The sequence below is a fragment of the Gracilinanus agilis genome, chromosome 4, assembly GCF_016433145.1.
Source record: "Gracilinanus agilis isolate LMUSP501 chromosome 4, AgileGrace, whole genome shotgun sequence".
In the NCBI taxonomy this organism is placed as follows: domain Eukaryota; kingdom Metazoa; phylum Chordata; class Mammalia; order Didelphimorphia; family Didelphidae; genus Gracilinanus; species Gracilinanus agilis.
Genome location: NC_058133.1, coordinates 171,607,415 through 171,632,044, shown reverse-complemented (window position 1 = coordinate 171,632,044; position 24,630 = coordinate 171,607,415). Strand labels below are relative to the sequence as shown.

Genomic DNA, 24,630 nt, shown 5'->3' with positions numbered 1-24,630 from the left:
GGTATGTATGGGAAGCCTTTCTGTTAAAGATCTCAAAGCATTTATTTAATGCTTCAGGAACAGATCACGGAGGCATTGTTTTCCCATCTTATAGAAAAAGAAATTGGTCCCACTTCAATAATTCCTTTTCAGGATTAGTCTGCTTCTCATAACCATTACTCTTACATTAGAGCAGAGTAACCTATGATGCACTAAAACAACACAAATACAACCAATTTTCTCCTACCACTATTGAAAAGCTGACAATCTTGACTCAAATGATCACAACCACTGACAGGTAGATTCCAAAAGAATGAAGTACAAGTATAATGAAGTACATACTAATATATTAGTTTAAGTCATAGAAATTATTATTTGATAAATGATAATGAACAGCATTTAAGTTTAAGCAGGAAAAATACTTGTCCTTAGAAAATGGTATGCACACATGAGAGAGTGAAAGAGACATACAAACAGACAGACACATATCAGAGTTGAAGTTGGCTACATTTCAACTCCACTACAGGCTAAACAAAGAAATTCCTTTGGGGCTCTGGAATATGCTGATGGATTGAACTGGGGGACAGGGCTGCTCCAACAGCTGCAAAGTTTCTCTTAAATGAAAGAAACAGCTTTGATTTAGGAACCCCAATAAGAAGTATGAAAATGGATCCAGTAAATCATTTCTCCCAATCCACTTGGCTTACACAGCTTAAAGTCTCTTCTTCCTTCTGATCTCCTAAAAATGTCACATACTAGCTGAAAATTTCAAATGATCATACTAACACAAACTAGAAGGATAATAAATTAAAAAGAAGTGGTAATAATTTTTTTTAAAAATCACTTCTAAGAAACCTAACTGTACAACAGTTAAATGAGGGGCATTTTGTTGGATTTGAGAACTAGATCCCAAAATATTCTCTTCCTAACTCTATCTTTTCACCAATGGGCTTAGAAAGAGGAGAGAAAATAACTAATATAAAGGATCATTAAAGTTAGCGACTTGTTAAATTTTTATTTTTTCCATGTGGTTATTACTTGCATCTATTTTCATCTTTTGCCCAAAAAATATTTTCTCTAAGATATAAAGTTGGAATGTGAAATTCCACAAAACTCCCAGGCATGAAATTTAAAATGTATCCAGAAATCATGGGGTCCACAAGGCAAAACTTTTGACTCCCACTGAAAAGCTAAGGACACCATGTGGAGCTCTCACCAACTGGGGCAATTAGAATGGAGGGTTTGAATATAAATTGCTGCAAAGGAAAAACCCTGACATCTAGTGTTCAAGTGAAAAATGGCAAGCCATAGTTACCACATAATTTGGCATAAGCAGGACAGAGGATCTGTCAAATTATATTGCATTCTAGAATACATTCCTTTGGAATGTTTGAGGCATGGGAGGAGAAGTATTTTTGCACAAATCTGGAAAAATTCTTTTCTTAGCAAATTAAAAAAAATAGATATAGTAAGAGTATCTTTCTAATGTATACATATTCCTTCCTAATTTATTATAGCTAACTCAAAAATCTACAATTTCTCATCAAAATAGAAACATGAGGAATATGGCTTGATCCAAAGCAATAAGTGGTGAGAAAGGCCACAAAATATTCATCTGGGAACGTGTTGAGTGACCTGGTTATTCTCCCAATTTTGTCACTAGCTCTGCAATTTTGGTCAAAGAACGGTCCCTCTGGGAGCCTCAGTTTCTTCTTCTATAAAATATAAGTGTTGGATAAGTGTTGCAGTCTCTTCCAGTTACTAAAATTCTGATTCTATGTAAAGTTGACTCCAAGGTTTTAATTTCAGGTCACTCCCATAAACTACTGAAAAAAATCATTCCCCTTTTCCTCTCACTATTCCATTTCACAGATGACTTTGCCCACTTGTAAACTGGGAGAGGTTACTGACCTATTTCACAGGGTTGTTAGGATGTTTGAAGATGATGGAAAGCTGAGAACATATCTCAGAATGAAAAAGACTAAGGTCTCAAAAAGGCCTGTCTGTACTCTTTTTCACTAGCTTCCTATGAAGCAAGAATGCTCTCAGGCAAGTCCCATGCGCAGCCCTCTGCCTGCTTTTAGTCTGAGCCCTTTAATAATAGGATTTCATGCGATAAGCAGCTGCACTGGATTGTGAGCTGTTACTCAAATTTTTCCCACCTACAATTACAGCTTCCACTGAACAATCAAAACAAGTTAGTGAACTGGCAGCAAAATGAACATGACTTCTTCAAAATTGGGAAACAGTTAAGTCAAGCTGCTGGTCTGTAGCTTTTCTTCTGATTTTAGTTAGACTAAACAGCACACACTCATCTACCTTGCTATTTATGTGTAGTGTTCATTAGCTTCTAATCATACTTCCCTTCATTTTCATTTTTACATGAAACTATTTTAAGGAGAAAACAAAAAAGAGAAAAAAACTAATCTTTGAAGCTATTTGCATGTAACATGATTTATGGAGTTGGAAGACAATTCTGCCACCACCACAACTTTAAACTCATTCTTAGACACAATGCCATTCAGAGGAATAGACAAAAAAAAAAATGTGTCACCCTACGCCTTTCATGATGTAATAGGGAGCAAGAGTGGTCAATATCATGCAGGGAAATTATCCTCCCTTTCCCTAATTCAGAAATAAGTGTTTAACATGCAGGGCACATTTCTCCAAAAATCCAATATTTTCCCTCTCACAAACGGAAAACAGTTACCAAAAATAAAATGAAATTAGATTGTGCCAACTCTTTCCCTATTCTGATTTTCTCCATTTATTATTCTAGAAAAAATAATGGAATGATAAGAGATTTATTTCTGAGTGGCTTTAATTGTTTAGGAGTTTTTCCATAGGTTGAACTAAAATCTGACTCCCTGTCATTTTCTCCCATGGCCTAGTTCTTCACTCCAGGGTGAAAAAAAAAAAGTGTCATTTTTCTTCTACATTACAACCCTTCAGATCTCTTTAAGACTATTATCATGTTCACTCCTGAGCCTTCTCTTCATCATGCTAAAGGGCACCAGTTCTCTCAAGTGATTCTCTTAAGACCTAGCTTCTAGTCGTTTCGCCTCTGGAATCTACTTTGTACACATGTAATCCAGATTATCCATGCCCTCTCTAAAAGGAGGCATCCAGAACTGCAAACAGGGCTCCCAATGCGGTGTTGGACATTATAATTCTATTAGTGCTGCCCAAGATCATGGCTATTCAGGCATCTACTGACAAGTGGTAGGTTGGCAAAAGAATATGAGTTCTATGACTTCTAGCTATTCCAAAGAGCAACTATAAAAGTGGCCGATTCTACTCTTATTCCAGATCTCTTTAGGCTAACAGCCAGAATCTGAAATGCAAACTCCACTCCTTCAAGGGTAAAGGGACACCACCCATGATGGCAAGCTGACAAAGGCTATCATCTCTGGAGAATACCCCATTATGATGATTTAATGTATATGGAGCATCACTGCATCTATATTGATTCTTGCCTTTCAGAAACAGTGTGACTCATTCAAGCTCATTTTTATTCTTTTATAATAAAACAATTTCTCAATCCTCTGTTCAGATGCCCATTCACTTTGGGAAAGGGCAGATATTCTCCAACTCTCATCTACACAGGCCCTTCTCTTCCTCTCAATCCCACATCATTCTTCAGGTAATACATGAAGTATCAGACTCATGACAAACTTGTCTCCTCGGTCAAAGAAAAGTTAAATGGCACCAGCCAAGCACTCTGTCTTGATAAAACTGGGCACAGCATGAAGAAACATATCCTTATGATACCTCATCATTTTCCAAATACTAGCTGTCCCTCAGAGTTCTGACTACCGAAACCTAGTGTTGGGATTGTCCAGTCTCTCAGCAGACATGGCATATTGTATGTGAGAAGGGATTGCTAACAGAGTTGGATACTAATCCCCTAAATCTCATTCCTACCTTACAATCTAACTGAGGCTTCTAACAGACTTCCCCCAGCACTGGGGGCATTAGTCACTAACTGCATAGAGAAAGGGCATCAGTCTAATTCTGCCGAAGCTGAGAAACGTGGAAAAGCAGTCAGCTAAGTCTTACACTCACAGGATGACCAGTCTTTCAAAAATAATAAAAAGACAAAGAACAAGAAAAGGCAAGGAGGAAAAGATGTGTATGACAGGAAAGTGAAGTTTACTTTTAAAAAGCAGGCCATTTCCTCACATCACTAAAATAATTTTATGCATTGGAGGATATTCTACCCAACTTTCAGCATAGCCCCAAAGAAAGGAGCTCAGGGGGAGGCCTTCATGTCTAGTTCCAAACTAGCAGCTATGATATGACATGCAGCTGTTCTTCAATGTATCCCATTTCCACATAAGAAATGTTGGGTCTTAAAAGGGTTAAAAAAAACCTTTAATTTTTTTATTCTTTTTTGTGGTCTTTGGGTACAGAGTCCCGTATAATAAGACTATTTGTATTCATACTGGCAGAGTAAACACTACATGTTCATGCCCAGGCAGCTCTGTGCTTGTAATTTCAGCAAGAACAGAGCTCTGTCCCTCTGGGACTTCACTATTCCCCCAGTTTCCATCCGCTCAAACAGAATGAGATCAGAGAAAAAGAAGTAGAGAAAAGATCATGGCAAGAGGTTTCTCATAGCACTGCAGCTGGATTTCACTTGGAAAAAAAATATCTCATTTTGTGTTTTAATTACATTAGTTAAAACATTTTGCCTCTCAGTTCTATATGTACAAGGGTACCTCCATTCCTGAAGAATCCTCTATTCTCCAAATCAGAATTTAAGTTCAGCATGCACAGCAAAAAAAAAAAAAAAAAAAAAAAAAAAAAAAAAAAAAAAAAGGTTTTCCCCCAGTTCAGGGACTTGCTAAATAGATGCTACCAGCAGGGCCACACATCTTTGCATCCACCTTGTGTGAGAATTATAAGTGTGCACACCTAGTCTCATCAGAATTCATCATATTCTCTTTTCTCTAACCTCCTGTTTCTTCAGCTTATCAAAGTGTTGCATCTGAAGAACTCCTATGAGTCTGATGCTCTACATCTGGCTGAATGCTTATGCCAACCCTAAAACAAAATCATTTACTCTTTGCATTCTCAAGGTACACTCAGAGCAATGCTATAGCTTAGATGTACCAGCAAACAGTCCGTGTTTGAGATACACTCCTATTTTGAAGACATTTTCCTCATAAGCCAAAGTGTACCCAACCTAATTCTTCTATAAAAGAACTATTCCCAGATGATATTATGGAGGTAGTCCTTTCTGAGCAGTGGGACACTTATCTAGGGACAGTAGCACAATGCTAAAAGAGGCCATCTCTCCATTTAGGATATTTTTGTCTACATTTAAGGGTTTTCATTCTTATCAACATTTATATGTTTAAAAGCAGAGAAGAAATTAAGCAGGCTCAGTGCAGGGATTTGGTGTTATTATAAATAAAATAGTGGGTTACTATAAAAATAGTGGGTAATAAAAATACAGGAAATGCTAAAAAACTAGGAAACATGTCATATTTAGGGAAAAGAGAACTGGATTCTTTATTTAACATTTACACCTTTGATTATGAAAGTGCCTTTTTAGTTACTTGAAAGATAAGACATTTATACATGGCAACAAACAAATGATATGAAGAGGAAAAATTATAGAACAATGAAAAAACATAGAAAGCCCCAGAAAGGGAGGAAAAAAAAACAGTATCTATCCTAACACCTTCTGCTTCTAAATGACTTTACCAATCTGACTGCTCTGCAACTACAAGCTATATGGCTCTTGAAGAAGATAAGTAAGAAAGAAGTCCCAGTTAGTGAATGTAAGGGAGGAAGGAAAGAAAGAAATAAAATAACAAATGACTTGCCTCATTTCCTCCTGGAAGCCTGTTCATGTGTACCAGCTGACCTTGATCATCCAACACCAGCTCAGTGTAAGTTAACATATCAGAAGGCAGTGGTGGGGTTGGCAGGAATGCTTGGGCTGACATCAATTCCCAGAGTTTGATCAGAGACTAAAAAGACAAGAGTTTAAAAAAAGTTCATTGTTAAGAAATTCTAATAATTTTATATACCTGACAAAGGTCAATTTAGCCTCTTATTATTCTTTCATTTCTTGACCCCTGTTTCCTAAACAGAAAAAATATCCCAAATTCTAATGAAAGTAGAAAAGAATCAGTTGAAGGAAGTCAAGAGCCTTTCCAATAATTCTTAATTTACTACCACAGAAAAAAATCCATCAACAAACATGTATTAAGCACCTCCTTTTTTGTGACAGGCCCTATACAAAAACACTGGGCACATTTAGATGAAAACAAAACAACCCTTGTCACAAATGAGTTTCATACATTCTATCAAGGAAGGTGTAGAAATACAAATATGCAGGGTAATTTCTGAGGAAAGCCTCAACAGTTAGGGGCCAAGAAAGACCTCATGTGAGAAGTAGCAGTTGAACTGAGGTCTGAAGGAAGCCAGGAATTCTAGGAAGCAGAAATGAGAAAGAAAAGCATTTCAGAATTGGGAGAGAAACCACACAACAAACTTTGCTAATGCTCCAGAAAAACTCAAAGGAGGAGTTGGTAGTCTATTTGAATTCAAAAGAGGAAAAACCCCTTAAAGAAATGGGGTTGTTCTCCACTAAGTAAAATAAGCAATAAACAAAGTGGCACTACCTTATGATACCTTGCTAAATAATAAGGATTTAGGGAGCATGGAAGAAAATGATTTGCAGGAACTCCAAAGGAATGTTCTCCTTCCAACAGCTACATTCATAATTTTCCTATCCATGCTTCAGAACTAACATGTGGAGATGACTTATTGGAGACACACTTCTCTGAAAATAGGAAATTATGGACATGCCTCAATTGGATAAGTATTCAAAAGCCTATTCAAAATCATTTGTACAGCTAGCTCTGCTTCTGAAAGAATTAAGTTTTGTTCCTCTACCTAACTCATCAAAACCCATACTCAAAGCCTAAATGTCTCAAAAATAACAACACATCACCCACCACCACCACCATCATGGGGGGAGAGATGGGGGGGAAGAACACCTATATAATAGACATGAATAATAAAACACCCTGGAATTTCGTAACAACACTGGAACTAGGGAACAATGCTAACACTCTTTATCAGCTAACTAGGTTATATAAGGCTTTAAAAAAAAAACTTTAGATAGCTATGTTTCAAGAGATATAATTTGATCTGCAGTATATCCAAATCCTATGTAAAAATCTCTCGTGTTATAAAGGGATTCTATTGTATTTGTAAATAATACTAGGATTACTGACAGGTTATTTACCAAGGTCATATATTTTATTAAAATTCAAATTCACTAATGTTGGATAGTATTAGCTTCAGAGGCTTGAGAAAATCCTGTATTCATATTTTTAAAGGACAAATATAGTATTCTTTCTGTCTTATTTTTTAGCTGCCATATTTTTACTATGATACACTCCCCCCCACCTTCTATCGATGGAAGAAAAATCTGCTACCTGGAGGATATCCACTAACTATATAGTTCAAAAGAATTTATTTTCATATAGAATATAAAATTCAAAATGTTATATTTTCTTATAAGCTAGTTTTTATTCAGCTATAATAAATCTCTAATAAAAAGAACTTGTATTTTAAACTGTGTATCATGCTATCTATGGCCATTCATATATTTTACATGTCTCAGTTAGCATCAATATTATTAACCCATCCCATCAGTTGTGGGGCGGGGTGGGGGAGAGAGAAACGGCTCAAGTTATCTCAGAAAAGAAGACACTGGGAACTAAATTTTCAAATTTCTCTTTAAATATCATAACTCAAATGTAGACTTAGCTAAGCAACCAACCCTTGGATCCAAATACAGGCTACTGTGCACCACCATGTTTCTGGGCTTAATTCACCATCTACTTTGTGGAGAGTCTCAGGGTTCCTTAAATTAAATTATTATTATTTTTTTAACCCTTATCTTCTATCTTAAAATCAATACTGTGTATTGTTAAGGACTAGGCAATAGGGGTAAGTGACTTTCCCAGGGTCACACAGCTAGGAAATATCTGAAGCAAGAATTCAGGACCTGCCATCTCTAGGCCTTCCTTACATTAAATTTTTAAGAAATCTCTTCCCAACTCATATGCATGTTGGGAGTGATCAAATTTCAAACTATGAATAAAATAGCAGTGGAATCATGACCTCCTTCTTATTTTAAAAAAACATTTTTTTTTTCCCTCAAGCAAAGCTGTATCAAGTAGAAATTCAGGAAACCCTTGCAGCTTGAAACTTCCATCCCAGCAATTCCAGAGTTTCCCCTACCTGTCGGAACATCTCTGGAATATCATAAATATATGTTGTCCCTAAGGTTTGTGCCTGGAACCTCTTGGATTGCAGTAGGTCTTTGGTCACATAAGGAGTATTGATCAACATCCCATGCAAAGGCCCCTGTTTGTCTCCATATGCCTGGAACATGATCTGCAAGAAAAGGTAAATGGCATGGAGAGTTGAAACAGTGGTGAAATTTACTTCATTTCAGTTAAATTAAATGCAACAAGAAGCTATTACACACCTTGTAAGGGCTAGTTGTTATTGTATTATTATTTTCAAGTTACCATAGGAAGGACTAGGGATATAAAGACAAAACAAACCAAAACTAATTCTTGCCCTTGAGAATTTTATATTCTAGAGGGGGAATTAAAATATACAAAATACAAAGAAAAATACTAAGTAATATCTAAGCTAGAAAGGAGCTACAGAGTTTAAAGAGGATAATGGCTGGGGAAAGAAGGAAGGAAGGAAAGATTACAAGGAAGATTTTTCAAAGAAGAGGAAGAGATCAATGAAGTCTGTCAATGAAGGGAGGGAAAGATGGGTATGAAAGGGAGGAAAGATACAGGGCAGTAGCTTGAGGAAATGACAGGAAATGAAATAGACCTGAGCAAGGCTGAAGGCAATGGAAAAGTCAGTGCAAAATCAAGAGAAAGCACAGTTTAGGGAGAGTGAGGGGACAACTAAAGGGGCAACCTTCTGGAGGAGACCAGGGAGGACAAAATCAAAGGTACAAGTAAAGGAGGTAGCTTTTCCTTTAAAAATAATTAATTAAGAATACTTTCATGGTTACATAATTCATGTTCTTTTTCTTTCCTTCCCCTCTGCCTTCCCCCCTCCCTGAGCTAATGAGCAATTCCACTGGGTTATACATGTATCATTGTTCAAAACTTATTTCCATATCATTAATATTTGCAATAGAGTGATCATTTAAAGTCAAAATACCCAATCATATACCCATCAATTCACATGATCGATCATATGTTTTTTCTTCTGTATTTTTACTCCCACAGTTCTTTCTCTGGATGTGGATACTGTTCTTTCTCATAAGTAAGGAGGTAGCTTTATCTCTTTGTCAGAATAGAATAAAGAAGAAAAAAATAGGATGACATTGTGGAACTTTGAGGTGTAGAGCTGAGAAGACAAAGATTACAATGAAAAGCCTCTATACTTCACAATAAAATGAGGCAAGATTCTCCACTGAGAAAGAAGTAATGGGATGGTATAGGTTGCCTGAGAACAAAAAAGAAGCAAAGTACCAAAGAGTTGGTTTTTTAGTTAGGGAAAAAAAAAACAAACAACAAATTCATTGGGAGGAAAAAATTCAAAAATATCAAAGAAATAATGAAAAAGGGGTACGTAGTTAAAATGAAAAGTTGATAACAATGAGGAAGAAAAAAAGGATAACAAACATTATTATAGAACTTTACGGTTTACAAAGTGCTTGGCAAATAATATCTAATTTGATCTTCGCAACAGTCTTCTGAGGTAGGTGCTATTATTGTCCTCATTTTACAGGTGAGGATATATTGAAGTCAAAGGACTTACCTAGGGTCATACAGCCTCTGAAATGGAATTACACATAAGGTCATTCTAAGTCTAAGTTTAGCATAAACCCACTATAGCACAAAGAGATTACATACATAAGACCCAAAAGTAATTGAATACAGGAGCAGAGTATTTGATAAATACAAAGACACTAACTACCAGGGTAAGAATATATCAACCGACAGAAACTATGAAAAACTGGAAAGTAGTCTGACAGAAACAAAATTCATGCCAACGTCTAACAACATATGCCACACAATAAGCTCCAAAAAGATATATAACCTAGATATAAAAGGTCATATTAAACAAATTAGAGAAGATAAAATATTTCTTGACAAAATAAGGGATACAGATGATCACAGGAAATAAAATGAGCAACTTTGATTACTAATGGATTACTAAATTTAGAGAAAAGTTTTAGCACAAACAACATTAGTTTGTAATTAGAAGAGAGAGAGGCAGTATAACAAATCTCTCTGACATAGATCTGATATCCAAAATATTTAGAGAATTTATACCCCCCCAAAAAAATAAGAATAAGAAAATAAATGAGAAATAGAAAAAATCCCCTAATAAATAAAACGCAAGAGTTTATGAACAGGCAACTCTCAAATGAAAAAAAGCAAGTGAGCCATAATTACTTGTGGACTGTGGATGAAAAAAAATCATCATAATATTTGGAGAAGTACAAATGAAAGCCATACGGCTCATTATCTCTACCTCATATCTATCATATTGGCAAAGATGATCAAAAAATGAAAGGCTGTAAAAAGATAGGCACATTGATATCCTGATGGAAGACTTGTGATTTTGTAAAATTATCCTGGAAAATCATTTGGATCTGTATCTAAAATCACCAAATCATATATAAACATACAAAAAAATTATATACCATATATAAACTTTTACCTGATACAGGTCTGCACTTCAAAAAGACCAAAGACAGAAGGAAAGAATATAAATGTAAAAAAGTAGTTATAAGAGCATTTTTTGATATAACAAAGAACTGGGAAAAAAAGTAAATGTCCAATAAAGGGCTGACTGGACAAACTATATAAATTAACATGAATATTTTTATGTATAATGTGAGAATGTCATTATATGAATATGTCATTATATGAATATGACTATAATGAGATCACAACAAAAGAAAGGTATGGATTTAGAGAAATCTAGAAATCCTTATATGATGATCTAGCTTGACATGAGGAGAACCAGAAAGACAACTCATGTAAAGGGCCTAATTTGGGAAAAAAATTTGGGAAGAAAAAACTTTGAAAAATTTATGATCAAGCACAACTACAGAAGTCTAATAATGAAGTATGACTCCCATCTCTTAGAAGAATGGATAAGTGCTAAACATACATTTTCATATACGTACAATATGAGATCTGTTTTGCTTTGCTATATTTGTTATGAGACAATTCCTTTGGATGTTCAGGGATAATGATAGCAACACCAAAAAGAAGCACAAAAAAATCAATACAACATTTTTAAAAAATAGCCATAGGAGAACAAAAGGAGATACAAAAAGGGCAGTGTTGGTACTACCATGTTAAATTTAATATATATTTTATGACAGCAGGGGAAAGTAATGAATGTTGGAGGGGATGTGGCAAAATTGGGATATTAATGCATTGCTGGTGGAGTTGTGAATTGATCCAACCATTCTGGATGGCAATTTGGAATTATGTCCAAAGAGCAATAAAAGATCCTTTTGATCCAGCCATACCATTGCTGGGTTTGTACCCCAAAGAGACCATAGGGAAAAAGACATGTGCAAAAAATATTTATAGCTGCACTCTTTGTGGTGGCAAAAAACTGGAAAATGAGAGAATGCCCTTCGATTGGGGAATGGCTGAACAAATTGTGGTATCTGTTGGTGATGGAATACTGTTGTGCTCAAAGGAATAATAAACTGGAGGAATTCCATGTGAACTGGAAAGACTTCCAGGAACTGATGCAGAGCGAAAGGAGCAGAACCAGGAGAACATTGTACACAGAGACTGATATACTCTGGTAAAATCGAATGCAATGGACTTCTGTACTAGCAGCAATGCAATGACCCAGGACAATTCTGAGGGATTTATGGAAAAGAACACTACCCACATTCAGAGGAAGGACTACAGGAATGGAGACACAGAAGAAAAATAACTGCTTGAACACATGGATTGATGCAGACATGATTTGGGATGTAGACTCAAAACAACCACCCTAGTACAACTATCAATAATATGGAAACAGGTCTTGATCAATGACTCGTGAAGAAACCAGTGGAAATGCGCATAGGCTACAGGGGTAAGGGGTGGGGTTGGGTGGGGGGTGGGTGGAGTGGAGAGAGTTAAGAACGTGAATCATGTAACTATGGAAAAATTTTTTTTCTGAAAAATAAAACTGAAAAAAAAAAAAAAAAGGAAAATTGGTACATGAAATTGGGAAAAACAAAATATCAAAAAAAGGAAAAAAGGGGGGCAGCTCAGTAGCTCAGTGGATTGAGAGCCAGGCCTAGAGACGGGAGGTCCTAGGTTCAAATCTGGCCTCAGACACTTCCCAGCTGTGTGACCCTGGGCAAGTCACTTGACCCCCACTGCCTACCCTTACCCCTCTTCTGCCTTGGAGCCAATACACAGTATTGACTCCAAGATGAAAGGTAAAGGTTTAAAAAAAAAAGGCAAAAATACTAAATTATTTATATATATATATATATAAACAAAACAAGCAGTACATAACATTTCACATTTTCATATACCATCCTTTTAATATGGAAATATTCATGTTTGTTGATATTTGACAAGTTCGTAATTTCACAAAATAAAACTAGGTTAAAAAAAGAACAGGAAGAAAAGAAGGTTTGGAATAAGAGCTAGCAAGCAAGGCTCAAGAAAAATTAAGTGGAACAATTAGAAGATAGAGCAAATGGATCCAGTGGGTCGGTGGATGGACAAATGGTGAAATAGAGTTTGGCACTAAGTTATTAAATAATCACTTGATTGGTATGTTAAGAGGGGATTGGGATTATTGGCTACTGAGGTTATCATTCAACTCTCAAATTCTATTACTCAGGCAATTATTTAGAGAAAATGTTTATTTTTTTTTTAACTTAAACTTTTTTTTTAAAACATTCCTACCTGGGTAGATATCTCAGTTAGGCATCTATGATTTAATATAGTCAATGTTCTCAATCTCCAGACTTCAAAAACTAGGCCTATTGATAGTGGCACAGGATAGGCCACTTTTACTTTTAAAGAGGTAGCAATCAAAACATAAGCAGTGTCTCAGGTTCAAGTTCACATACAACAAAAGGCCTATCATGTTTAGATTTGGGGGAAACTGAACATTCCTCTCTCTTTTCCTTGCATTCAGAAAGCATGCCAAGTAACCAATCAGGACAATTCTAAAGTTGGAGTTCAGCCCAGCAAATAGGCTCTCTTTTTGCCTCCTCTTTGATAATGGAAGCCATGTCAATTCTCCACAAAAAGGTAGTTCACGAGTACTGCACTATTACATTTTGCTTAAGGCTTCAAATTTACAAGTATATAGCTTTCTACCAGAGACATGGCATAAATTATCTTCATATATGTCTACTGCCCAAGTGAACTATCATGATATATCCTATGCTCTCTAATGACAGAAGTATTACCCCAGGTATATACTGGAGTACACTATGGATAGGACTCTACCAAGCCTACCACATCAATGATGGAATTAATAGGATGGTTTTTAATCATTTTAACTCAAATATTTCCAGGAAGGCGCTTCATACTCCATATATTTAGATAGTTTTATTTGCTAATGAATATTTATAAGGGATGCTATTATTTCAATTCAATTAATATTTATTGAGTGCCCACAGGGTATATGACACTGAACTAGGCACTGTATGCATGAATACACAAACTATATATTCACAATGCAGTTAATAATAAATAGTGAGCAATATACGTTTATGTGTGTAAGTACACATATGCAGATAAAGAAAGAATAGCCATTAGCCAGTATTACTGACTAACCTGGACAACTGAAAACTCATCAGTGAAATGGAACAAAGAGCTTCCATCAATACCTGGTTCTGATCCCTGCCCCAGTCAGGTCTATGCTCTCATTTCTAGGATTTGCACAGTGAATACTAATCCATTTCCATCCAGGGGCTAGATTTCCCTCATAGCCTTCTGGAAGACCATGCAGATCAGAAGTGCCATCCAAGCAGTCAATGGGCCACATGAGTACCTTGACTGTCCCAAATGTGCCCTGAACCAGATTAAAATACAAGAAAACCCCTATATCTGTAAGGGATATGTTCCAAGACATGGATGGCTGAAACTGCAAACATAAACAAACCCACTGACTCTATGTGTATGTTTTCTCTCTCCCTGGGCCTGTCTCTTCTCTGCATGCCCCCACAGCGTCCCAATCCCTTCCTCCCTTAAAAAACAAAATAAACAGACAAGCAAACCTAAAAAGCAAAAGTGAAAGTGGGAAAAGAAAATGTGAATGCAGAACTATCAGGAGAGAACACAGAGAGAGAAGGACATTTTGCCCTGCTCTGCTCACCTGTCTGCCTGCCTGTCCAATCTGTCAGTTAGTCAGATGTTTATGTGTCCTTGAATACTGTGCAAGCCTCTTCCCTCACCTGCAGCAGCCTCCTTGCTGCCTCCCTCCTTCCGGTAGAGGTTGGAGGGGAAGACTACTGCTTAATTGAGAAATATTTAACAAAATACATAAAAGCAATAAAGCATATTATTACATTTTTAAACTAATTTAGCAAATCACAGGAATCTTTAGTAGCCTGTTTCTATTTAAGTTTGCTACCACTGATGTAGATGACCATCACAAGACTCCTGAAAAGGATGCTTTAGAGATTATGATGTTGGAAAGCTAGAAGAAATCAAGTATTGAGATACTGGAAATGGATAAGTAGCTTGAGGCAGAGGAAATCCATTAGCATTTATTGAGCACCTCCTAGGTACAAAGTAATAATAAGTGGGTGCAGAGGAGGATGTGAAAAAGAAGCAAGGCCTCTAATTTAAAAAGCTTAAAATCTAATAGGAAGATAAGACTTATACACAAATAATTAAACTATAAGGGAGGCTGAGATAAGTGCTACAAGAGAGGTACAATATGCTGAGGTCAAAAGAGAATAATGTAACTATAGCTGGCAAGGGATTTGGGAAGCTTTCATGGAGTACTAGACCTCTCTTCCTTCCCTCAGATGCTGAAGCTTTGGCCATTTCATTATTCATTAGCACCTATACTAGATAGTATGAGGGAGAAAATGAAAGATGACGCTTAAGCCAGTTACTTTTCTTCTTTGTTAGCAGCCTGAGGAAAGATGTAGTAGGTCGGTAGTTTAGTTAATGGTAAAAATGAGGTTTTGGTATAATCTTATGAATTTCAGTTATCCATGTTAACCTAATATCCCTATTACCCTATGAATACAGTCGGGAGAGCTAGGGGAATGCATATCTTGAATTCATGCACACATATGTACATACTCATAAACAAACATGTTGGTGTATGTATACATCTTTTAGCAGAGCTGTTAAACCTATATATGCTCTTTTAATTTTCGTTGACCCATTTATTTCCACTCCTGTGAATCTGTACATAAATCACCTTAACTTGTTCAGAGGAAGTCACCAGAATTGGGCCTTAAGGATTCTCTATCTGCCCATTCTATCCTCTCGCCATTAGCCAGGGTCCTAGTTTATATGGCTGTAGCTTTTTAAGCCATCTATAACAGGGCCTTTGGGGAAACCCTTCACATTAAGCCTTCCTTAAAATGTACAATAGCTATCCTAAAAGGAAGCTTGACTTCACACCAGGGATGGTTTGTTCATTCATTTATTCAATAAATATTTACAGAGCACCTACTACCTCTCAGGCATGAACTGAGAGAACCAGCATCTGGTATCACTACACTAGACACCAGTTGTGAGAAAAATCTCAGATGTTCCTGATGGTTTTTTTAAGTGGCTAAAAAGAACATTAAAATTTTAAAAAGAAAAAACATTAGAACCAAAACCATTAAAATCTCAAGAGGCCACCTTATTTTTCACAAGAAAAGACCTGCCTTGAAGAATCACTGTAGAATTTAATTAAACACATCCCTACCTATGGAAAACTCTAACTGAAAGTATCTTTAAGTATGTCCTAAAAAACTCCATCAAATACAGCAAAAAAATTGTGAATATTCCTGCTCTGGTGTTTGCCTCCTCACATTCTCATTCTTTTTGTTTTAACAGTTAATTAAGTATAAGTATAGACTTTTTTGACCATCACACACTGAAAACCAAAAACACTGAAATGAAAGGTCACCTTGATAATAGCCTGACCAACTCAGATTTTTCTTCAGAAGTCCAACAAAAACGACTTCTCCTGTTTCAATTCCTAGATTCAAAAGGACACAAACTATAGTCTTGTAATCCTTTCCTGAGATCCAGAGTACAAGAGAAAGGATGAAAGAATTTGTGAATGCACATAAAAATTTTTTCTAAGCAACAAACCCTCAAAAGTATGACATCTCTTTTCTTCCAAAGAGAAGGGCAAAAATGAGTCAATCTAAATCTAGGTTAACAGCAAAAAACAATAGTGATCAGGTTCTGGTTTAGCAAAGCAAGCTCCCCTCCCCTACTAAGCTCCTCTCCCCCAAGTGAAGAATAAGTCATCACCTATTATTATTCACAAATATACTAAGATAAAATATCAATAGTATGTTGAACTTTTAAAGAGAGAGGTGACATGAGATAATATCTGACAGGTAAATGTCCCTGGTTAGTATTCCTTAGGCTACCAGAATTATACTGAATTTCTCCTCCTTTTTTTTTTTTTGTTTTCTAATTGCCCATAAGTGACAACAAAAGTTCAGGAAGAACAACACCCAGATAACCTAGAATAGAGAAATTATGACTGCAGGGCTCTGGCCTGAAAAGACAGAGAGAGCCACCACAGAGAAGGCTCACTTGTCATATGTCATGATTTCATCACAATAATGTCTACTAGGAAGATGAAGTTCTCACCCATGGAGCTAAAGTCCCTGGGCTAGACACATTTTTTGGAGCAACTATAGTTTAGTGAGTTATTTGATATGTTAATGGATCCTTCTCTAGTCTTTTACATTGAAAGAAATCCAGAGGACTTGGCTTCAACATCATTATCCAAACTTTGGTTACCATACCTGTGCTGTCCTGGAGTCAGTTACTTCCTTATATAGACTGATATCCAAGTAATAGCCAGACTCATTGGTCAGGAAGAGGCGGATGGGAATTGCTTTTCCAGTTGGTGTTAAGCGGATGTTAATTTTCAGCTCTGCTTGGAGGACTCGGAGTTTCCATAGGCGGCTTCCATAGCGCATCACCATGCTCCTCACGGACTCCTCAATCTAACAGCAACAAACCACAGAACACAAAGGTTTAAAAAATACCCAGCTCGAAAGAATTATCAAAGTCTGCCCCAATCTTCATGAGGAGAGTAAAGGAAAGAGCCATAGCTTTCCAAATGCATAATCTAGTCACAGCTATATCCTTTAAATAAAAAAAAATAAAATAAAAAATAAAAAAAGGCACCCTCTCTCTACCTCTGTTTCTAGATGAAGTCATGAAGACTTTGTGAGGGCCCTGCCCTGGAGGGGGATGCCTCTGCCTCACATCAATGCAAACTGCAGCTTGCTCTACCCTCCCCTCTTTATACACATTTACTCCAGTTTATTTCAAAGATCTGTGATATCTAAAATTACGATCCACGGGACTAAAGAAAGCCCCAAATAAGAATGAAACCTCTAGTAAACAGCTATTAAGTAGCATTTATATGCATGATAACCATGTTTCATTGCACTTACTGGACTTTAAATCAACTTAGCAATTACTACCATGAGCTTTTTTCCATGCAGTTTTATTAAACTTCATAATATACACTGGTTGGTAAATCGTACACATTAAAGAAAGGCAATTTGTCAGGGGTGCTCAAAGGTTCTCTTGTGCCCAGAGGCTCTAAAGCTTGTTCCATGCTGCACATACCCCTGAGGTATCTAAGGAAACAATACAGATTAAGTTCTTCCTGCACAAGAGAGATCAGTATACCTACTTTTCAGGGAGAAAAGAGGGCTATTTTGACCAAGTCATGTTCTCAGAGGTAATACTCTCCACTAACATTAAAGTGAAAAACATTTTTCAATTTAGCTCTAGTTATTTCCAAAAAGATGCCACCCTAAGTGAAATGTATGCTTTTTAAAAAATGCTTTCTCCTCAAGATCTTAGGAGACCTCTAAATTTCTTTCACATTCCCCTTCTCTTCAGCTCAGCTGCACGTTTCTCTTCTCATATGAAATGGCCTGGACTTAAAGTTTCTTTTAGTGGAATCACAAAATGCTCAAGCTAGAAGAGGTCTTAATGCCTATCCCACTACATAGTTACTTAAGCCCAAAAGTTCTCTTGATTCTCTCAATTCTTTTCTTGAAAATCTTTAAAGATAAAAGGTCTACAAATGGAGGCAATGTCTATATTCAAGAGAATGATGTTCCTATGGTAAAGAAGAAAGACTAATAACATTTGAATTTGGGGCACAGGAGCAGGTAAGTTCACACTAAAATCACCAGGAAACTGAGAAAAAAAAAGAATAGAAAATTAGTAGGTCATATTTTAAGCTAGAATATCAATTCACTTAGGTGGGTTTCACTGGAATAAAAAAAAAATGATGAGATTTTAGGGTCACTTTGCACACTTCCCCTCTCCCCAGTTTTCTTGATAGGTGACAGATGATATAACATTAGCATGGGTTTTGAGAATAAAATCCTGACATTCATATTTTAGCCACAAGATACAAAATATGAGTTTGAGAAAGTCAGATTATTTCCCCCTCTACTAGTTTGCACTGTCACCAAAACTTCCCAGTCTCAAGAGAAACTATGAAAACACTGGGATGCAATAGAAAGGAAAAGGGAGCCTAGGGAATGATGAGAAAAGACTATCACCCTAAGGGTAAGAGGTCAAGTACAGAATCCCTTCGTTTTTATTCCTTCCATGCTATGCCATGTATTTTAAAAACAGATCCTCTAGGGAATGGACCACATGTAATGTGTGTGAAATGTCTTATTAACCAAATTCTCACCCCGTGAAAAATACACAAGAGGAATAAGTTAGGCACTTTGGGAAGCTGCATTAACTCTTGGAGGCCACTAGGGTGACGTTTAGTGCACTGAAGCAGGAATTTACACAAAAATACCCAAGTGACCTGTAGAGTTCATGCAATTTTCCAGAATGCCCAAATTAGTCCTGTGGACTAGCATACACGAGGGAAGACTATGGCTAAATAACAACAAAAGATATCATTCCAAATGAGAAAACCTTCACAAATTTTACAAAAGAGGAAGCAACGGAAAAGGAGGCGGTTTCTTCCTTTTTATGTAGATCACTTCAGTTTAGTACTGGTAATTCAAAAGTAGGATGGTACTATATTCAAGTCTGAGTTCCCTAGAGAGAGGGAGTGAGTAGATTTGTGCTATCAAGGTTTTACAGCAAGCTTAGTAGGTTTGTCTCTGGGAAGTGTCCTACTATGCTCTTAGGACCAAGAAAGATTAACCCCTTGTGCTTGATGGTGCTGACAGAAAGACTTAGGAGAGTTGTACCTTTGATGGGTCCATGATAACGGTGGGCACGAAGTTGAGGAAAATATGGTTGCAATCAGTTCTGACATTGGTATTGTTAAAAGCAACCTCCAACTCATCCATGGCTTCCAGGAGCAGACGTTCTCCCTCATTTTGGAGATACTCAAAAGAGGCTTCCTGTAATAGGAGGAAGTCACCATCAACATTTTATAAGAAACTCACTTTTTCCATCAAAAAGACAATGAGAAAATGGTATTAAGTAATCAAAAACCATTCTCCAACAGGTAAGTGGATAAAAACAAATAGTTCACCAAAAAAACCCAAACTATTAATAACCATATGAAAGAATGATCCAACTTACTAATAATATGAAAAATGAATATCAAAATAAACTGTAAGTTTTCACTTAACACCAACAAACTGGCAAAAATGACAAAAGCTGGGAATAATTAACACTGTGCCCAGGGAAGGGGAAGCATTGTTGAAATTGTAAATCAGACCACTATTTTGGAAAGCAATTTGGAAAGTAAGTAAATAAAATATCTACAACCTTTGTTATAGTTATCTCATGGCACAGCACATACCTTAAGAAGTCAATAGCAAAAAAGGGTGCTATATATACTAAAATACTTAAAATGGCATTTTTTAATAGTAAAAAAGAACTAGAAAGTAGATGCTTATTAATACCACAGATTTGGTATATGAATGCAACAGATTATTAATAGAAGATAGTTTATAACAAATATAGAGAAAAAAGGAAGACTTATATGAACTGACAAAAAGCGAAGAAAGCAGAACCAGAGGACAATAATAACAAAATAGTGAAAAAAAACCCAAATGCTGTGAAGTTATATTGACCAAGTTTTGGCCTAAATTAGAGATACTAGAAGCTATCTGCTTCACACCTTCTTTGTAGAGGTAGGGGCTATGAGTATGGAGCATCTGAATATAATGCCACACACTTTTTCAATGTGTTGGTTCATTTTGCTGCATTATTTTCTTTTTATTCTTTATTATGGGGGTCGTTCCCATAGGAGAGGAGGAAGGGAAAGGAATTTAGAAGAGATAATTTAAAAGAGATTAAAAGAATTAGAAAATACAAATAGGGGATAAAAAACAAAGGATAACAAAAATTTCTTTCAAAAGAAAATTGTCTTAAACACTAATGCTGTATAGAATACAAGGGCATTGAAAATACCATACACTCAAAATAAGACATTCTAAAAACTACACACAACAAAGTCAGGTAGTGGCTTCATACAGGCTCTAACTAAACCTCTTAGCATATTATTTCCCTAACCTAGGCAGAAACACCTGGATTTTCTATCCATTTCTATTCTTTGACACTCCAACTGCCAGAGGCCATGGCCAGGAAGAGACATACAACTCCAAATTATTGCACTAGGAAAATTTTTCTTCATCCCAACCATTTTCTGCCCTGCCACCATTCATACTAGACTACTAAACCTTTTTACCTCTTGCTGTGGAAACTATTATCAAATCAACACTATCATTGTTTCTGGAAAGAATTTGTCAATTGACTGTACTGTTATTTTGTTCATAGTTCCTATGTTTTCCCAGACCATGTTGGTTTTTCTCCAGGATACCTTGGAAATTACTTTCACCAAAGTACAATACTCACCTTGGTGACCAGATCAGAATGCCTGATGATTGCCCTCACAAAGAATCTGTAGTCTGTTACTTCAGTGCCCACTTCCACTTTGGCTGCCCCAAGGTATAAATGCATCTTATGGTTGGCACATGGAATTGCAGTGAGGTCAAAATTCCGCATTCGGTTCAGCTCCAGCTGGAAAGCCAGGGCAGGCTCCAAGTGACGATAGATACGATCTTCCTCAAACTGAACTCAGAAATAGAAGAAAAATTCACTTACAAAGAAAGTCAGGAAAAGAGAGAATTAGTGATTATAATGGAGTGGGGAGTGTGAGAGACATAAATTCACACGGGGAAGTAGGAACAAAAACCACGTTATTCTGAAGATATTACTTAGCAACAACATGAAAGAAATAAGGCTATTAATGAGTTTTAGTAGGAACAGACTATCAAAGTGTCTCATCACAATTCAATACATATGGACTTTTGTTAGTACCCAAGAGGATCAGTGTCTAAGGACTAGTTTTGAGATGTATTTGTTTGTTTTAATTTGGTTTTTTTTAAACCCTTAACTTCTGTGTATTGGCTCCTAGGTGGAAGAGTGATATGGGTGGGCAATGGGGGTCAAGTGACTTGCCCAGGGTCACACAGCTGGGAAATGTCTGAGGCCGGATTTGAACCTAGGACCTCCTGCCTCTAGGCCTGGCTCTCAATCCACTGAGCTACCCAGTTGCCCCTTTGAGATACATTTAAAAGAAGAAAAAAAGCAACTCTCTGAATTCCTACAGCATTGCACAACTTGACAACACATAACTGACAATGATACAGGATTTATCATTTTCTACTTGCACTGTGTCAGTATATGTTCATGAAAACTCTTCTGAGGTCCCTAAATGAAAGTGATCTCTCTTTTCTCAAATTTCTCATAGTCATAGTCATTGGCAATTATTAAAGTCTAATTTGTATTATGTTCATTTATGGACATGTCTTATCTCTTCTAGAATATAAGTTCTTTGAGGTCATGAACTGTCTGATTTCCCCTTGATATCCCTATCGCCTAGTATAATACCCCATATATGAGTAAGCATTTCCTATCTGGTAAATTGAATAGTTTTTCCTGATTAGAGTGTAAATGAAGTACTTTTGAGGGAAAAGACTATGTCTTATGATTCTTTTGAACCTTCTTTTGACTAAAAGTGTTGAGTACATAACAGAAAACAAAATAAGAATTAAATTTAATTATCTCCACTGACAGGAGTTCCAAGGCACAAAAAAATCTGAAACATGAGATGATTAAAATTTGACACTGGAATGCATTTTTGGGGTTGTTGAGAGAGTGGAAATTTAAGTTCGAACTAAGAAATTTTCCATCCTGAATTTATTTTGCTTAGAATAATATTTTAAAACTGTATTCCAAGAGAATATATCAACTAATGGGATAGGGATACACCTCAGATGCTTAGCAGAAGAAGGAAGCACAGGATAAAGATTTTTGCCTCACAAAATGGAATTGTTTAGTTTAAAAAAGTTCTCACAAATAATTGAAGCTTGACTATATGTGTCTTCTAATTTCATAATATTCCAGAATTATTCCAAGGAATACCAAAATGGATCATTTTGGCAGTGCCTTTCCTTTTCTGATAGTACAAGACTAATTTCTGAAATCTTATATATTCCTTAAGGGACCTATTCCAGGTTCAACATCTCAGATACCGAGAAGCACAAAAATCAAATAGAAGTCATTCTTTCTCACATGTAAGGCAAAAGATGATGAGATACACCTTGGTCAACTAAAGGGGAAAAAAGTTAAGGGATAAAATAAATGGGCAGGAAAAAATGATGGTTCTTACCTTATCTCTTGCTCGGAATGTGAAAAATTTAGGAAACTCTCTCTGTTTTTAAAGAGAAAAAAAAAAGTCAGTCTTCTACAAACATGCCTCCCTTGGGTCAGACACACAGTAAACAGTAAAGATAGGCATTGACAATGAAGCACCTGCAAGTCATAGGGTTTCCAACTGCACGTGGCCCAGGTAATACATGAAGGATACTTGGGGCAACCTGAGAACTTAAGAGCAATCCAACTCTTCATCATCATGGCCCTGAAGGTTTGCAAACAGCCATTCTCCAACACTTACTCTAACACTGACAATGTAACAGAAGAATACCATGATTTTTCTTCTCTTCCACCACAAAAGCTCTCTAGAGGCTGCCCTCAGCACACCTGGGCAAATGGCACTAGTGTGAATGTACCTGGGATATAACTACTGCAGTAGCAGCTGCTCAGCTGATTTCCCAAGTTTCTCCTTAAACAGCTCTTAAAACAGAAACAAACTAGCCAGCCAGCACAGCGTATCAAAACCTTGGTTCTTTCTACACTCGTTGTCAAGTCTGTAATTTGAAGAGTCAAAGTCATAAAATTTCAATGCAAACGGAAATGTAAAAGGCAGCTACTTTAGGCACTACCACTAACTTTGTTGGAAAGGCCAGGATGGGACCAGTGAACTCGCTATCATGAGGTCTTACAATTCTCTGGCAGGGCATTACACAAAAAGGCAACCCAATTTACTAGAACCTTATTAATTAACAAAGATGACTCCAATTAGTAGAGTTCATTAGTTTCTGAAATTTAACTTATTAACACAAAATACCCGTTTCTCGGGTGGGGAGCTCTACTAGCAGTGCAGGAATCAAGTTCATTACTATTTTCCTCTATAGGAGGTTTCATTAGACTTCTTCATTATGAGCAAAAAATAATCAACTAGTTATTAGTACAAAACTGAGTAACCAAGAAAAGTTACATTAACATTTCTCAATGAGATCTGGAAACTCAAAGCAGAGGGGACTTTAGCTCACTGGAAGCCAAACACCATGAAAACTCTTCTCTAATGGGACAAAATCAAAATTTTTAAACCTGAGACAACCAAAAAGCCCATAAACTTACAGAAGGGGAAGGGGAATTAGAGAATATTTTACCACAGGCATGATCATGATTTTTTGAATAAAATGTTTTGACCTAAAGAATTCTCTGAAAAAAATAAGGGACTGATTTTAAAGTTAAACAGAAAGATGTGTCAGTTGGACTGTCCATGGATTTCATGCTAATAGATTTTTAGAAACTGGTATTTGCATTGTCATAGGGATTGGCTTTGAAAACATTAAATAAAAATTGGCAAGTGTCCCTTTCCCCAAAAAAGGATAAGAATATCTTTCCATACAGCTCTCCTAGTAAAAGTCAAGTTGCACATGCACGCATACGTGCACACACACACACACACCCCCTTATACCATACAAGTATGCAGTTCAGATTTAAGAACTTTTACCACTACTACTTACTACAACCACTGTTACTAATAACAAGATAATTCACTCACTAGAAGACCACCAATCAAAAAATATTTCAGCCTGTAGTTTGGGTTTTAAAATATCATTATCATAACTAATTTTAAACAGGTGAAGTACTCAAACAAGAGATTCCATAAAGGCAAAATCCAATGACAAGAAATATAAATTCCTCATAAGTATGATAGAGCTTTCTGAAAATGAAAGAACTTTTTCATTTGGGCTCCTACGGAAAAAATGACTACTCACCAGTTAGAGAGCAAAGATATACACA

At 36.4% G+C, this 24,630-nt stretch overlaps 1 protein-coding gene across 2 annotated transcripts in view; it reads right to left on the bottom strand.

The window, feature by feature from the left end:
* The window catches only part of ACACA (acetyl-CoA carboxylase alpha), a 246,389-nt gene that overhangs the window by 91,319 nt on the left and 130,440 nt on the right, over positions 1-24,630 (bottom strand). For both annotated transcript variants that reach the window (XM_044673681.1, XM_044673680.1), the window contains 6 exons: positions 22,867-22,908; positions 21,048-21,263; positions 19,427-19,582; positions 16,982-17,185; positions 8,251-8,406; positions 5,814-5,960 (listed from right to left, as the gene is read on the bottom strand). In XM_044673681.1, the coding sequence (XP_044529616.1) occupies positions 5,814-5,960; positions 8,251-8,406; positions 16,982-17,185; positions 19,427-19,582; positions 21,048-21,263; positions 22,867-22,908 (921 nt within the window). The remainder of the gene's footprint in view (positions 1-5,813; positions 5,961-8,250; positions 8,407-16,981; positions 17,186-19,426; positions 19,583-21,047; positions 21,264-22,866; positions 22,909-24,630) is intronic.